The 17,807-nt window shown below is 41.3% G+C and overlaps 1 protein-coding gene across 7 annotated transcripts in view; it reads left to right on the top strand.

Moving 5' to 3' along the window:
• The window catches only part of LOC140947753 (chromodomain-helicase-DNA-binding protein 4-like), a 62,073-nt gene that overhangs the window by 13,922 nt on the left and 30,344 nt on the right, over nt 1-17,807 (top strand). For 6 of the 7 annotated variants that reach the window (XM_073396963.1, XM_073396955.1, XM_073396978.1 and 3 more), the window contains exons 13-20: nt 1,793-2,007; nt 5,321-5,425; nt 6,205-6,243; nt 6,728-6,809; nt 8,337-8,402; nt 9,266-9,457; nt 10,871-11,007; nt 11,361-11,424. In XM_073396963.1, coding sequence (XP_073253064.1) covers nt 1,793-2,007; nt 5,321-5,425; nt 6,205-6,243; nt 6,728-6,809; nt 8,337-8,402; nt 9,266-9,457; nt 10,871-11,007; nt 11,361-11,424 — 900 coding nt within the window. The remainder of the gene's footprint in view (nt 1-1,792; nt 2,008-5,320; nt 5,426-6,204; nt 6,244-6,727; nt 6,810-8,336; nt 8,403-9,265; nt 9,458-10,870; nt 11,008-11,360; nt 11,425-17,807) is intronic. The other variant, XM_073396971.1, reaches the window with a different exon arrangement.

Below are 17,807 nucleotides of genomic sequence, written 5' to 3'. Positions count from 1 at the left end.
AAGCTCCTTGAATAAAAGTGACCTTCATTAAAGGAAAAAAAAGTGTTTTGTGCAAAGGAATGATTAAAGCACAGCATTACACAAATTTTCTTGGTGGATATGCAAGTGTTTTCTTATGTTTTCGGTGTTCCAAGCATAGTTCATTTTCCATTATTTGAAGTAGCCTACGAACTGTATTGCAATGAGCCAACACCCCTCCACCTATGCATTGTAAAGGTCTTTAATCATGTTATTGGGGAAAAGAAGTCCTTGAAAAAATGATTTTAGTCCTTGAAAAGTCCTTGATTTTTTCCCAATAATAATTCTGTGTGACCCATGCATGTATATCCTTTTATATGTATTTGCAGCAGTTCACATTATGTTACTGCCCAGTCAGAGCCTTCTTCTTAATTCATATTCGCTTTTAAAATTATTTTGTTTACGTCACCAAACAGTTACGCCACTCCATAGTAGTGCACCCATCCTGGATCTGCCCCAGTGTAAAAACTATAATTAAGAGTTGGGAAGGGAGTCGTGAAGGGGAGAGTTGAAAAAACTGACCCCCACTCCGCGGACTACCCACTGACCCCACTCCGCGGACTACTCTACGGACTACTCCGCGGACTACTCTACGGACTAGTCCGCGGACTACCATGCGGACTACCCTAACTAATCAACCAAATTTACTTTCACGGAGAAAAGAGTTAGAAGAAGCGTACCTGCCTACAAGATCACACTTGATAAACAGCCGCCATCTTCATTTTCGCCATTTTACTCGACCCAGCCCTTCTTCTTCATTGCTACGTCCATTGCAGCTTCTGTTCTTGGATCGTCACGCAACGCTTCTCTCCAAACCTCGCGTGACGATCCAAATAACGACTGCGTGCCCTACGTAGGAGAATACGTCTCCAAGGGCCTTGTGGGCCAGGTGAATCCAAAAATATGGTGACTTCCAAGCACGGCTATAAGTAAGTTCTTAAAAACATTTTTAAGCTGAATATAACAAAAACTGTTACCAGCGCCAATAGTGGTCATCGATTGGCTGAACGGCGTGCTCTGACTTGTGGCCGATGAAGACTGGGGCGAGGCTAAAGGAGAGCTGGGTCGAGTAAAATGGCGAAAATGAAGATGGCGGCTGTTTATCAAGTGTGATCTTGTAGGCAGGTATGCTTCTTCTAACTCTTTTCTCCCTGAAAGTAAATTTGGTTGATTAGTTAGGGTAGTCCGCATGGTAGTCCGCGGACTAGTCCGTAGAGTAGTCCGCGGAGTAGTCCGTAGAGTAGTCCGCGGAGTGGGGTCAGTGGGTAGTCCGCGGAGTGGGGGTCAGTTTTTTCAACTCTCCCGTCGTGAAGACAAGGATCAGTAAATTACCAGGCAATGAGCAGTCTCACACATGCATGGGCTTTGTACATGTATGTTATAAGGGGCACAAGTAGTCCCATTTTGCCCAGATTGAATACAGGCCACAGTTGATCAAGTGGTGGATAGCAGCATTCACTGGATAAATCTCTATCCAGTGGATTAATGTAATTGGTTTCCCTAATACTTCTCCACTGGATTTTGAGATATTCAGTGGATAAGATCATCTTTCAATAGCCAGCATTGTATCTCAAGTAAGTTTAATTGGTTATACAATACACTGCATTCAATTAACTCATTCAGCTGGGTTTTTTGAACAAAATATCAGGTAATTTGTAAATTACACACTTAATCACGTACACAATAATCACTTTTCAGCAGTGGTGAAAGTGGAGACAGAGGTCAAATTAACATGTAAACATCAATAGTTTTTATGTCTTGCATTATTTTTTAGTTGGAGATTTACCATCCCAGCATGTACCGAGCATATTTTCGTAAGAATGACATGGAGGAACCTCCGCCCATTGACGATGGTGATGAAGATAAGGAGACACCAGCACATGTGATACAGAACAGCAAGGCAGAGGATGAAAGTAACCTTGAGGCCAGATTTTACCGATATGGAGTACGGCCAGACTGGTTACAGATTCATCGCATCCTGAGGCATCGGTAAGTATCACAGGCACGCTGTGCAGGGTTCCTCAGAGTGCACAGTGAGGGGGGGAAATTCTGGAAACCTGTAACCCTGATGGGGTTTTATTAAATGTATCTGAGGCAATTCTATTCCTTGAACAATAGCTCTTGTTTCTTCAAGTCACTGAGTCCTGATTTGCTGTAATTTTTAGAACTGTTTAACCCTTAAAGTTCCTAGACTGCAAAACAGTCCGTATTGTTGCGTATTCAAGTACGCAACGCGCGAGCAGTCAAACAAAAGGTCTGGAACGAGGCTGAAAACAGAGAGCGAGGCCTGGGGAGAGACGCTAAAAATACAGACTGTCCGTTTTGCATACGTTATTTTTGTTCGAATTACCCGCTTCTCTCAGCCACGGGCAATTCCTATTGGCTAAATTTCGATGCAAGCTGTCAACAAGCTGTCAAGTAATGTTTTCAACAAGTCATTCGCGATATTATGTACGGCATGTGATGAATAGATTCCTAAAGCTTTCGCTTTAAAATGAAGGATGTTGATTGCCTGTATTTGCTCGCTCAAGAACTGGGATTTGTTTTAAAATCGGAGCAGAGGGAAGCTTTGGAGTTGCTGCTCAGGGAAAAGGATGTTTTCTGTGCCCTACCAACAGCCTTATTTATCAGGGTCTATCAGATGTTTGTTCATGCAAAGAGTTCAAGTTCCGTGCAACGACCGACAGTTATTGTTACCTCGCCTGTGTAAAAAAACACATGACTTTGAGCTCATGCCAAAATAATTGTTTTCTTTGTCGGGTAGATAATGCTTTGGAGGAAAACGTTTTGACTGAACAAATGTGGATTTTGGATGCTAAAATTAAATATATTTCATACTGAGAGGTCGTGACACGCATATTAATTTTCTCTGGTTGGCATGATTTGTGCTCTGATGCAAGAGCATTTTCTTTTTCTGCCTCTTTAAGAAATATAAAGTTCTTCATTGCCACTGATTAACGGTTTTAGGTTGTTTAATTTCTCCAAAGTGCCTTCTGGATTTGCATAATTCTAAGCGATTTTCTTTTTGTCCATGAATGTGACTTTTTCCTGCAAGGTTTTGTCACACTGGGCGCAGCTCGTTACAGTTTTCAGCAGGATATTTAAATTCTCACGGATAGTGAATTACAGAGCCAAATTACGAAGAAGTGGATTGGAATGAGGCGATTTACTTATTCTTTTCAATCGCAATCATTGTCAGTTGGCGTGTTCAGTTTTTCTCTAATTTGGGAAAGCATCGAAATGCAGTTTCTAACCTTTGTTCCGCACGGAGAGCAAAACTCTTGTGGAGAAAGATTCTCTTTCCTCGAGGACAACGAAAAGGTCGTTTTTTAGTAGGATGGCCAACTTTGGTAACTTTTCTCCTTTTCTGGTAGGCGCAACAAACATATTTTCTGAGCTTATCCATCCACTCATAAAATTGCCGAACTGTGTTTTGAAATTCTACAATTTATCCGAAGCGCTCGGCTCTTTCAGCTTACTCCCCCTTCGATTAACAGGCACAGGCTTTGTTGGCGTACTCCCACTGCCACTTCCACTCATTTTTGATCCTCCACTTTATATACTACATTTCAAAGAGAAACAAAGCTAAAAACTGCTTTAGAATTACTAGATACAGCGTCAAGGTTCGAAGCTAAGTGCAGACAATAACACGCGCTATTCTCCCTCGAAATCAATTACCGAGTGTATCAAATTCACAAAGAGGGTGGAGTTGTAAACAAATTTTTGTCAGCTAGACGACATTTTTGAACCCCCTGGTTGGAACGAACTCACTGTACGGAAAACGGACACTCGGTTTTTTCTCCTCACACGCCCTACGAGCGTGTGAGGCTCGCGCGCTTCACGCGTGTAAGACTCTTACAGCACGCTTTACCGATTTCTTTACTGATTTTGAGAAAAAAACCGACTGTTTTGCAGTCTATAAAGTTCCAAGAGTAACCAACATGAAGTTTCTCCTTACAATGTCAATACATTATCAAAAGAAAAGGTTAGGAGATTTGATAAAATGATCACCTCAGGGAAAATGGAGGGGGACATGGGGGTTTACAGTATTGTGGTATTTAGCTCTAATACAAGTCAATACAACTGCAGCACTAACCACAGTAAGCTAAACAGGTTAATAAGAGTTTCTTAACATTTTTAAGACTTTAGACTTAATGGTAAATGATTACACAATCTATGACGAAATTGGAAGGGCATCCAATGACCGGGCTTTTCGATCGTTGTACTGATCAAGGTCCTGTGACGTTTTCTCGCAATGTCTGAGGTTGGTTTCTGGTGCATAAATGCTTGAGATAAACAAAAACATGATATGGATACAACTTTAAGTAAACATGACCGATCATAAATGTAGCCTGTGTACAGCTGCCCCTCCCCTCAAAAAGATCGGAATGCGTTATCGGTATTTCGTCGATTTTTGACACGGTATTTTGGTATTTGCCAATTTTTCTCACATTATTGTGGTATTGGGTACCCCCCAATGTCCCCCTCAAAATGCTTTGATCTTTTGTCAAATTCTCTCAACTAATTCTTGAAGGAAATCTATGTAGACCAGTTTGGAGAATTTGCAGGTGGATATTGGGGCTTAAAGGGTTAATGCCCTTTCATTGACAGATTTTCTTGAAGTAAATACCATGCAAAGTAATCATAGTGAATGCATCTGCATGATCTGTTTGATAAGAACACTGAATGATATTCCAGAATATGGCAGATAGACTAATAATTTATTCCAAATTCCATGCAATGCCATTGTTATATATTTATTTAGATTGGCTACATTGTGATCTGTCTTGCATGAAGTGTTTTACTCTTTTACAGATTATCCTTGTGGCTTTGTTTGTGTGTACATTTAGATTTATTTCTCATTAAATTGTAAAAAATAAATAAATACAGCAGAGAAGAGATGACGACACTAAAACTAGTTTAAAGAAATTACTGGATTTGGTAGTAAGAACTGGCCATGAGCCAAACTTCTGCTAGTTAGAGCAAATTGGTGGTGAGATGCAAGCAAAACTATGCTATGATAACTCCATACGAATCCTTCTAAAATTAAGCTGCCTCTGAAATTTTACCATCCAGGTCAATAGAAGGATTTGTTTAGAGTCACTACCAATTTCTCCAACCAGATGGACAGTTTTCGTCTTGTTCTTTCTCATGTCCCATAGATCACATAAATTCAAATTTTTGTGAAGTTACACTTGTCTTCACCATTTTCTAATAGAGAAAGACAGTGTTTTTTGCTGCACAGTGGTGTCATTAATTTGACAGTGTGTATGTACCACATTCCTTTTTTTTATCTGCACAGGGTACCCAAGCAGTCAAAAGAAGAGTTCCTTATTAAATGGCGAGATGTTCCATACAATCAGAGCACCTGGGAAAGGCCAGATGATGCTGTTAATTCTCAAATAAGGTTGGCTAAAAGACCATTTTACATTATTGTAAGGCCTGCTTAGGAGTGGTTATGTTTTTATTTCAAATACTGTCATTTTTGTCTTTTGAGGAGTAGGCCAAGTCCCTGTGGATATTTAACCCATCTCTAGTCATTTTTTGCCTTTTCATGTAGTCTTATGTTGCTGTTTTAACCCTTTAGGTCCCAAGAGTGATAAACATCAATTTTCTCCAAACAAAACCAGTACATAATCAAGGGAAAAGGTTATGAGAACTGGTTAAAATGATCACCGAAGGGAAAATGCTTTGATCTTGTATCGAATTCTCCCGATTAATTCCTTATGAAAATGTATAGAGAACAGTCTGGAGAATTTGTATGTGGACATTGGGGCTTCAAGGGTTAAGGCCATGTTGCTTTTTTGGAATTTTACCCCAACAGGGTCTCAGCTCTGGGCTTAGTACCGTAGCCTTCGATTAAATGTGGGGCTGAGGTGGACCCTGCTTGGTTTGAAACCTCCTTTGACTTCTTATGCGTGCAAAATACTAGTTAGCATTAGAACAACGTTTACAAAAGAATGCAGAAGAGGTTGTATCAAAATAAGGTCAATTCAAGCCTTGTTTCCTTCTATAATTCTAAAATGGCCTATTTCCCACTAGTTATTTTTGTTCTGTCAGCACAGGTGAAGTCTGTGACAGTCTGCCTTCTCTAAGAAGCTGTAGCACATTGGTTTGATAAATTTATTGTACTCTAAAGTTAATTCATGCTTTTGAATGTACATGTATTGTTTTTTTTTCCTGAAGTGACTTCAAGGACCACATAGCAAAGTACAGGGAACTGAGGTGAGGGAGTAGTTCTCTTTATCAAAACCACACTTTGTTGAAATAAGTTGTTCATGAATTGCTTCTAATGACAGAATAGACCTCCTATGTTTTTCTAAGAACATCCACACTTCCTGGTATACTTCTCTCGTCTATGATTTGGACCATTAGGAACTAGAAACTTACTGGAGGCAAATATATTTGACTAAACCACCCTTCAAAGATAACTGACTCCACAAGACTGTTGAAATTTGAGGTGTCAGTATTTTAATAAAATGCCCCAACAGGGTGAGGGTGTATTGTTTTTTTTGTTTTGCTTCTATTTTCGCCCTACTCAAAACATAAATGAGAAAGGGAGAAAAGGGCAAAAGAGACTGACTCCACCCTGACTGGCTTTTACTGACACTCTTATATTTCAGGGAAAAAACATTAAGTTGAATTATTTATTTAAATAATTTAATAATTAATAATAATTATTTATTTAAATCTGTGTAATGTATTGTAGAGATGCTTATGAAAAGAAGATAAGCAGTAAAAAGAAGCCCAGCAAACCAAAGAAAATGAAGAAGCCAGTGCCAATTGGGGATGTAAGTATTGCCAGCAGTTGGCAGTATATTTTCATTATTCTCATACAGGGCCATGCAGGTTCAACCCACTGTCATGTAGCTTTCTTGCACATCATGGTACATTAACAAAAAATAATTTTATATAGAAGTCCCACCTTCTCGGAGGACAAACCAATCAGGTCCAATGTGTTATAAAAATCAAAGAAACAAACAAAATCTAAACTGTCACAAGCATATTGGATGATGGTGGGTCTTAAAAATGAATTATTGTAACAATCATTTCTACTATTGCCAAAGAGAATCTGAATGATTATTAATTCAATGAAAAACTCGATAGTGAACTTAAAATCATTTCTGTTAAAAAAAAGCTCAACAGAACTTTCATATTGCTATAATAAATTATTGAACTCAGCTGTATTAGAAAAAACAATGTCTTAAACACTAAACATAAACTTCTAAACATCTATTTGATGGGATTTTGATCATGTTATTGCAAATCTGAAACCATCTAAAGTACAGCAATGGTATAGTGATTTTGGTTATTTATTTATATGTCTCCTCGCACAATAGAAAACTTCAAATTAGCCTGAGTCATTCCTGTCCAGCAAAACATGTTTAGAAGTATCCAGGCAATCTTGTCTTAATAGCCTTCATTTTTGTATTGACATTTTGGCTCGTTCATTTGAAAATTGTTGCTTGGGGTGTAGAGGTGGTCATTTTATCAGCCACAGTCATCCCAATGTCTCTTTTGTTAAAAAAACTCTTTAGAAAGGTATTCCTATTGTCAATATCCAGACAATCTGAATCAGATCAAACTTTGTAATTCACTTAATGGCAATAGCTTAACAATAGGGTTACAGGGTTGATACAGTCGAGGTTTTTTTTGACACAGATCGCCTCTGTTTTCTGAATTTTTCCTAGAATGTGAGAGAGGCTTTTGAAACAAAACATACCCTAGATCAGTTTTAAACTCTCTGAGAAAAAATAATATCTACTTAATTCTGCATGCCATTTCCCTTTATCTTTGTGGAAGATCTTTGATCTTTTGGGCTGGGGGTTAACTCAGCCTCCAAGGTTTGAACTCCTCACCTCAGTGTTTGTCTTCAGTTCAGTTTCAGTTTCAGCTGTTGAATGTCCATCGTTCGACATAGGCCCTCCCCAATGACCTCCACTGGTCCATGTTTTGGGCGACACATTGCCGGCATTTTATGAAACAATTCAAGTTGTCCGTCCAACTTGTCCTTGTTCTTCCTCGGTTCCTTGTGTGTCCCCAGCGCATTCAGTTTCAGCTGTTGAATGTCCATCGTTCGACATAGGCCCTCCCCACTGACCTCCACTGGTCCATGTTCTGGGTGACACATTGCCGGCATTTTATGAAACAATTCAAGTTGTCCCTCGAACTTTTCCTTGGTCTTCCTCGTTTCCTTGTGTGTCCCCAGCGCATCCAGAATGTAATGTTGGTTTATAATATTGTGTATAATGTACTGTACTACATTGTTGTAACTATAATCTTTGAACCTAATAAAAAGTTTATATTGACATGTGTAGGATGAAGATCCTATTTCAGATTCAGAATCTCCAAAGGTTGATAATGCAGATAAACCTGTCAATGATGTAAGAAGCTTAAGTACATTTATTGTAACATAAAAATTTTTACTTGTGTTGGTAATTGGCCTCAAAATCTGGTTATATTAAACAATCTGTAAAGCAAAATTTACTCTTGTTCACTAACTTCACAAATAATAATTATGTCAAAATTTTTAACTTTCATTTTCCTTTTAGAATAATTTTTTATAACTCAAAATGAATGAAGTTAACCTTCCATTGCTAAATGTAACTTCAGACATTTAAACAAACATAATTAAAGTAACCGTTGCTGTACCCATTTTTTTGAAAAAATTGTTAAGTGACAAAAAACCCCTTCATTAATCTTTACATTAAAAGGAATACATTTAACAAGTAAAATTAATGCTAATTAATGTTCACAGCCTACCTAATAGTCGGTTAATATTTTTTGAATAGGCCAGCAGATATGTAGAAATGTAATACAACAAAGTTAAGCCAATCAGAATTTGGTCCGCAGATTCCTCCCTCCCTCATACTTTGGGTACTGATACATAAAAATAATGCCTTGCAACTTTCTTGTGACCTTAAATGCTGGGATAAGTCCACAGATACTTGTATCCAAGTCTCTGGTGCATGCCTGAATTGCATAAACTACTCTTGGTTTAAACTTGTTTTGACTGTATATGTTACAAAATACCTTTAGGTTGCACCACTGACTCAATAGCCCATGTTCGATAAATTAAAATTCTAACATGACTCCTGGGTTTTCTGGAAGTTTTTCTATATTTGGTTTGGTGCTCAAGTCTCTTCAGGAAATTGCGAGATATTGGAATCGTAATATAAATCATTTATTAAACTGTTTTGTCAGAGCAAAGGTACTGTTCACAAACGGTTTTGGTTTGTCCTTACAGCCACGTGACAAATATGAGGAGCAACCAGACTTTATAACAGCAGGTGGCGGTAAGCTACATGAGTATCAGATGGAAGGATTGAACTGGTTACGCTTCTCTTGGGCCCAGGGTACCAACACAATCTTGGCTGATGAAATGGGACTTGGAAAGACAATTCAAACCATTGCCTTCTTGTATTCACTATGGAAGGAGGTATGACAGTTATTTAGCTTCAAGGTCTATCATTCATTGATAATTATAGTGAATAATCGATTAGGTGCCACGGTGCTTATTTAATTTTCCAAGAGTGGCGCTTATTTCAACAACGGGGAAAACACTGAGGGGAGTACAGAGAGAACTCTAAGTTGTGCAAGAAAAAGGACAAATATGTACACCTCGAACTGTTATATAAACCCGGTTTCAAGAGTTTCCCTACATTAAAATGAGAGAAGCTCACGAGTTTGTCGTGGTCTTATTTTTATACAAGTTCGTAAGGAGTTTTGGGTGGGCTTATAAACAGGTGGGGCTTATATCCGGATGGGCTTATAAACGGACGAAAAAAAACATTTCGAAATGAGCAACAGCACTGTAGCCTGCGTGCAGATGATAACTAAACTCTGATTAGTACCGTCTGCGAAGCAGCGCAGAGATCCTTGTTCTGAACCCCCAACGGACTCAACGAATTACCGGAAGTGCGTTTCGAATTTCCCTTCAACCTGATTGGCGATCACGACAAACAAAACAAAGGCCTTTTTTAACTGGCCAATCGTGGCGCGTACTCAAATCTGGGTACACAGCTGGAAGTCCAGAACAAGGATTGCGGCGCTGTTTCGCAGACGGAGTTGACCAGAGTTTAATTTCGTCTGCGCGCAGGCTACAGCACTGTTGATTGACGTATGATCTAAATTTATTACTCTTACAATTAAAACCTTAAAAAGGCAGCAATAAATCGAATTCAGTTAAATTACAAAACAAAATCAAAACTGTAACTGGGGCTTATATCCGGATGGGCTTATAATCGTATGAATTTTTTGTTTGCATGTAGGTGGGCCTATAACCGAGGGGGGGGGGGGGGGTCTTATAAGCGGATGGGCTTATAAGCGGCAGTTTACGATATCTCTTTATATCAAGTGTCATAACAAAGGTTGGGCATTTATTTGTAAATACTTAAATTAGCGCCGCAGCACTTATTGAATTATTTTCGGTAAAGGTGTGGTGCTTATTTGAGAGCAGCGCTTATTTGAATAGCAGAAAGAAAACAAGCGCTTAAGTCAATCCTCCATTTTTGGCAATTTTAATGCATAGACATAAAGATGTAAACAAATTGGGCTTAACGCAGGGTCCCATGTAGTATCCCTTGATTGCATTTTATTGGTGGCTTTCTAGTGTCTGTTTCTAAAAGGGAAGAAATCAAGGTGTTTTTCTGACTCATCTGCCTCTCCATCTCTTGGTTTTTTTGTGCCCTTGTTTGAGCCAGGAGATTGTATGACCTCTTTAATGTGTGTATTTTTTCGGATTATTTATGATAAGTACCCGTTTATTTACATGTAACTGGAAGTTGTTGTTAGTTAGCTTCAAACATTGTTTACATACAGCTGTATTCATACTGTTAACTGCTGTTTTTAGGGCCATTCACCAGGTCCATTTTTAGTCAGTGCCCCACTGTCTACAATCATTAACTGGGAAAGAGAATTTGAATTTTGGGCTCCTGACATGTATGTGGTTACTTACGCTGGTGATAAAGCTGCCAGGGCAACCATCAGGTAAAATAATTGGTAGTGATGTATTGCCTTTATGCAGTCTACATGATTAGTTGATAGACAGTGCAAGACTGTGCTCTAGCAATGCCCAGTGGCCCCTGGTGCCTAAATAAGTTTTGCTGTTGGGTGACAAGAACATCTTAGTTTTTCATACAAGTCGTATGCTGGGCACCCTGGATTTTATACGTTTAAAGTTCTGGGCTCTCTTATTTCTCTTAAAGCACAGTCTTGGAGTGCCATTGATCAATCGTTTGATCAATTAATTGATGGCTCGGTCAGAATTTTATAAGCTACTAACAAAGGCTTTTGCCACACTGTCCTTAATAACTAACCTTTTTTAAAAACTTTTTCCTCAGGAATCATGACTTTACATTTGATGAAGATGCTGTAAAACAAGGGCTGAAACCTCATAAATTAAAGGTTTGCTTTTAATATGACCAGGATGTCTCTGATGTGTTAGATATGATGATGGCCAATCTGTTATTTCTTACATTATAATTTATCATTAGGATGGATTACTCCAGGAATTGGCCAGTGAAGGCTCTTACTGTAGCTAAAGGCTATAATCAAGAATATTAATTTTGATTAGGTTATCACCTTGCAAGCCTGCTGGTTGTATAGTGAATTTAGTATTAAAAAAGTATGCATTGCATGTACATTGCAAGTCAACCACTTCATTACACAAGTGCTTTTGTTGTAAAAGCTGAGAGAAGTATGAGGAGGATTCAAATTGAGATTTTCCTCATTGCTTCACCATTAGCTATGCATCATGGTTCCTCTTCCAAAAAGCATCTAACCCACAAGATTTCCCTACTAGTTGGTTTGCAAATTGAATTAGCCTTTTTATGCAACTTAAGTTACATTCAAAAATACCTCAAACCATTGTATGATTTAAGACAACTCTCTCTTACACAATTTAACAATTAATGAATGAGGCTGAGTATCTTACGAAGAATTATGGAGATCGAGGAGGGTGTTAATGGTCGAGGCCGTATAACCCCCTCTGAGATCTCCATAATTCCTCATATGATACGAAAGCTGAATTCAATAATTGTTTTATTATTCATTCAAAAAAAAAACATGGCTAAAACATGCTGACCTCCATCGATCGATCGATGTTAAGTTCATCTTCGATAGTGCATGTTTGGGTTTGTCCAGCTCCGCAAATATTCTCTAGTTGTCTTCTTGCTGTTCTTGCCATGGTTTTAGCTATTTTTTCACCTAGTTCTTACTCTTGAAATGAGTGAAATGACCGCCATTTTTGTTTCCACAACCAAAACAACTCAACCTCATCCCCAGGTCTTCTCGGTTAATGGTGCCTTAACCTGCACGAACCCTGAATTTTTGACGTCATTTCCTCGTTAAACACAAAATTTTTCCAAATTTGGTCATCAGTAACTGGTTATGGTGAATTAAACGTGTGCTTTTAGCCAATGAGAATCGGGGAAATATTTTGAATGAATAATAAAGACTATTATTTTATTGTTGTCAATTTACACCCTAGCCTTCAATTGATTCCAGCAAACATAACTTCGTAATGGGTCGCTCCAAGGTAGAGGTCTTGGTTTTGACTCTTACGCGACGCACGAAACCATCTCTATCTGGGAACACTTCTGTGATTCGACCAATCGGCCACACGTTCCTGGGCGTCGATTCATCAACGATAACCGTGTCTCCTACAGTGAAGTTTCTTCTCGGTCGAAACCATTTCTGGCGCTCCTGCAACGAAGGAAGATATTCTCGTTTCCCGCGACCCCAGAACACATTTGCCAAATACTGCACTTGACGCCATCTTCTCCTGGAATAAGTGTCGTTCTTTTCAAACAGCCCTGGTGGTAGAGATTCGTTTTGGCGAAGTAGTAGGAGGTGATTCGGCGTCAGAGGCTCCAAATCGTTAGGATCGTCGGAGACCTTGGTCAGCGGCCTTCCATTAATGATACTCTCAGCTTCACACAATAAGGTTTGAAGACACTCGTCGTCAAGGACTTGCTCCTTGGTCAAGGCTCCAAGAATCTTGCGAGTGGATCTGATAAGTCTTTCCCAGACTCCACCGTGGTGGGAAGCCGCTGGAGGATTGAAGACCCATTTGATACCTTTCTGTAGAAGGGTGTCGTGAATCTTGGCCTGATTCCAACTTGAGATCATAACGCGAAGTTCCTTTTCAGCTCCCGTGAAATTCGTACCATTGTCTGAACGAATCTCTTTAACCTGACCTCTGCGGGCAATAAATCTTCTAAGAGCTAAGATAAAGGAATCCGTGTCCAATGTGTGGGAAATCTCCAGATGGACTGCTCTCAAAGCCAAACATGTGAAAATAGCTCCATATCTCTTTACCAAGCTTCTCTTCTGGCGGACAAGGAAAGGACCAAAGTAATCAATTCCAACACATGTAAAAGGGGGTTGATCTGGAGTGACCCTGGAACGAGGTAAGTCAGCCATTTTCTGTTCTCCAGCGGGGCCATGGCGACGTTTACACTGGAAACAGGACGACAGTACGTTTCTTGCCGTTGTGTTGGCTCGAATCAACCAAAATCGCTCGCGCAAGAGGGCTAGCACGTATTCTCTTCCAGAGTGACCACTTTTCTCGTGAAAGAACCTGATAAGCAGAACACCAAGTGGAGAATCCTTGGAGATAATTATCTGATGCCTCGATTCGTCAGGTAAAGGAGCTCTGCTAAGTCGTCCGCCAACGCGAAGTACACCACCAATTAGGAATGGGCTTAATTTTGCAAGGCAGCTTGACTTCTTTACACAGCCTCCTTTCTTGATGGTTTCAATTTCCTCAGGAAATGCATTCCTCTGGTCAAACATAATTAGTTCTCTTTCTGCAAAGTCTAAGTCTTGACAAGACATTGGCTCCAGGCTAAGGGGACCAACATTTCCGTGACCATTCGGGCCATGCTCTCTCTTTCTTAATCGAAATCTTCTCTGGCAGCGAAGACACATTGCAATAAACTTCAGTAAATTCATCCAGGAGCTAAAACGTTTCACGATACGAACAACGCTTGCGTAAACTTCACTGACGGATACAGCGAATGATTTTGGCTCTTTCTTGATCTCCGGATCATTCTCGGTCAGCTCTGCGCGTTCTTGGACATGGTCCGCCCACTCAGACTCGGTTGTTAAAAGGAAGACCGGCCCCTTTAACCAACGGCCATTTTGAACAAACACGTCTGCCGTAACGCCCCGCGAGGCTTCATCAGCGGGATTGGATTTGCTGTCGATGTATCTCCATTGGGACGGGCTGGATTCCTCTCTGATGAAGGCAACGCGGTTTGCAACATAGGTATGGAAACGCTTCGACTCATTCGCGATGTATCGTATGACGGTCATGCTATCTGTCCAAAAGGTCACTTTATCGATGGGTATCTGCAACTCCTTCGTCAAAATCTTGTTCAGCCGAACTGATACGGTTGCAGCCGTCAATTCCAATCTGGGGATGGTAGTTACCTTCAAGGGAGCCAGGCGGGACTTGCCAATGAGGAATGAACAGAATATCCGACCTTGCATGTCGACTAAGCGAAGATACGATACGGCGCCATAGGCCACCTGAGAGGCGTCGCAGAAATGATGGATCTGACAAGAAGTGATATCCGAGGATTCGACAGGTTTGACGCACCTTTCAATGGCAATTCGGGAAATCTTCGGTAGGTCGTCTACCCACGCTCGCCAGCGGTTCAAGTGAAGATCTGGGACTTCGTCGTCCCACCCCAAACCCCGTCTGCACAAATCCTGTAGGAGAAGCTTTGCAGGAAGAATGAAAGGAGCTGCCATACCCAGAGGATCATATAACGAACTGACCGCTGAAAGTATGCCACGCCTAGTACACGGCCTCTCTTTAATGAACACCTTAAAGCCAAAGTGGTCAGCCTCCACGAACCATGACACACCCAAGGCCCTCTCTACTGGAAGCACATCGCAGGTTAGGTCAAGCTCTTTAGTTCCTTTCGCTCTATCTTCGACAGGTATGGACTCTAATACCAGGCGATCGTTGCTGACCCATTTCGTCAAGTTAAAGCCTCCTTTATTCATCAGGTTGCGCAGATCACAAACGTGCTTAATTGCTTCATGACTGGAAGGTAGAGATTTCAAGCAGTCGTCGACATAGAAATTCTTCAGAACAGTTGAAATGACTTCAGGCGAAAACTCGTGCTGGTGATCTTCAGCATTTCGACGCATGGCAAAATTGACACAACTAGGCGACGAAACTGCACCGAAAAGATGCACGGTCATTCGGTACTCTTCCAAACCCTTAGCGACATTACCACCGGGCCACCATAGAAACCGCAGAAAGTCACGATCCTCCACAGGAACACGCACTTGGTGAAACATAGATTGTACATCTCCCATTACAGCCACTGGGTCTTGTCGGAAACGAAGCAGTATTCCAATCAGGTTGTTGGTCAAATCAGGACCCTGCAGCAATTCGCTATTCAAAGACATCCCTTGGAACTGAGCGGAACAATCAAAGACGACCCTTATCTTCTCAGGTTTCTTGCTGTGGTACACCCCATGGTGTGGAATATACCAGACCTTTCCGTCAGCTCTACACAGATCTTCAGAGGGAACCTTTTCAGCGAAACCTTCTTGGATTACGCTTTCAAGAGATGCAACGTAGTCTTCCTGAAATCTGGCATCCTTAAGAAATTTACGTCTCAGGGAGAGGGATCTGCGCTCGGCTTGGCATCTATTAGCAGGCAACGTCAAACTTGGATTACGAAAGGGCAAACGAACTTGGTAATGGCCATCCTCACACTGCATAACAGAGTCTTCCACAATGTTCATGAACTTCAGATCTTCACGAGACATTCCTTGGCCGTCATTTAAACACGCATCCGTAAAGTCAGCACACGCCACGCACATAGGATGGACGTCAATAGACTTGGTGAGGTAACAAGCAGAAGGGACATATCTTGGCTTTCTTCCTGTTGGGCCATTGATTACCCAACCGAACTCCACCTTACTAGCGTAGGGGCCTCCTCCGACAGCTGGGATAACTTCTTTCGGTTGTAAAGCTTCTGGGACATCTGACCCAATTAATAGATCAACTTGAGAGTTCAACTCAGTTAGGTAGACGAAGCCTCTAAGGTGTGGCCATCTATCTACATCTTCCTGTTTGGGGACTTCATCCTTAGACACAGGCATAGTCGGTCTGGAATAAACCTCTCTCAATGGGACAACAACATTTTCATCCAAGTCCGACACCACTAAACCGCTGGCCACGACGCTATCAACCTCCTCTGCCGTACCCATCGTAGTTAACTTCAACTTCAAATGCTTGCCTTTAACGCCAAGACGATCCAAAAGCATGTTAGAGCAGAAAGTGGAATTAGAACCCGTATCCAGGAGGGCGTAAGTCTCGATGCAAAAAGGACTTCCTTGTGCTCTGACCTTTACTGGTACGATTGGCAAAGCAGTCGCAGGACCCACTGTGGTCGTCAAATTGCAGACTCGCTCTACGCCACTTGACTCGTCACTTAATAAACTCTTCTGATTAACACCTTGCTGGGATCTGTTCTGATCTTCCTTCTCTCTGGCTCTAGCAGGTTGTTGACTCGCATTCTCAGATGTCGGCTGCTCGTGCTTATCTTCTGAAGAATCAGAGTGCATAGGCGAAGCATGTCTTCCGTTACAGTGTGAACACGGCTTCATCTTGTAGCATCCCCTTGATTGATGACCCCCTCTCAAACACGAGAAACACAGTCTTTGCTTCATCACAAAGTCGTAACGCTCACGGACGGGAATTTTAGCAAACGCTGGACAGTCTACGAGATTATGGATCTGGCGGCAAAACAAACAACTCCTTTTCGAGAGATCTTCAGACTTCTTCTCCTGAGACTTGTTTTGATCCATGGGACTCTTCTGAGATGAAGTGGAGAAGTTACTAACCTCTCTAGGACCAGGCCCAAAACCCTCGGGTTTTGATTTCGTCCCTCGTGTCTGGCTCTTCCTCTTATCCTTAGCCAAGAAGGGAAGTTTTCCGAAGATTGGATTACTTAGGGCACGTGACTTCTCCTCAACGAATGACGCAATGTCTTCGATACATACTTCTCTCTTGTCCGCATTGAGGATACGATCAGCATGGTCCCGCCAGCTACTCTGCAGTTTTGGTGGCAGTCTCTCGATAATCTTTCTCATATTGTCCGGACCTTCAATCTTGTTTAAGTATCCGATAGCCTTCAGTGTATTTGTGCAACTTGACAGAAGAATTGAGAAACCCTCCAGTGACTCGGCGTCCTCAGCTTTGATGTAGGGACCATTAGTTAGCTGGTCGACATAAGCCATCGCGATATTGTGCTTTTGGCCAAATCTAGCCTCCAACAGCTTCTTCGCCTTAGAGTAGCCTTCTCCTGGGTTTAGGTACATACAACTCCGCACGATCTCCCGCGCTCTTCCACTCGTATGCTGCTCAAGATAGTACAGTCTCCCACCGCTATCACTCTCGTTACTCTCGATTACAGTCTCAAAGGCACGCATAAAGGTGCAGTAGCTGAGTGGATTCCCGTCAAAGATAGGCACCTGTCTTCGGGGTAGCGTGTTTTTCTGCTGCTGATTCACAAACTCCTCCATGACACGATTCTGCTGTTCGAGGATGTGAAAGGCTTGGTCACTAAGGCCAGACTGCTCATCAGAGTCTGAACTGGACTGACTTGGAACCTTGTGTTTAGTCTTGTGTTCTTTAGGTCTGAAATTGGCACCATGGAAGACCGGAGATGATTCCTGCTTTAAATCTCCAGAAAAACCATCAGAAATGGCCGCCGCGCGCGGATCCAAGCGAGGAACGCGAGAGGTGAGCGAGTAAG

The sequence above is a fragment of the Porites lutea genome, chromosome 1 (genome assembly GCF_958299795.1).
Source record: "Porites lutea chromosome 1, jaPorLute2.1, whole genome shotgun sequence".
In the NCBI taxonomy this organism is placed as follows: domain Eukaryota; kingdom Metazoa; phylum Cnidaria; class Anthozoa; order Scleractinia; family Poritidae; genus Porites; species Porites lutea.
This window is presented reverse-complemented; position numbering and strand designations above follow the sequence as displayed.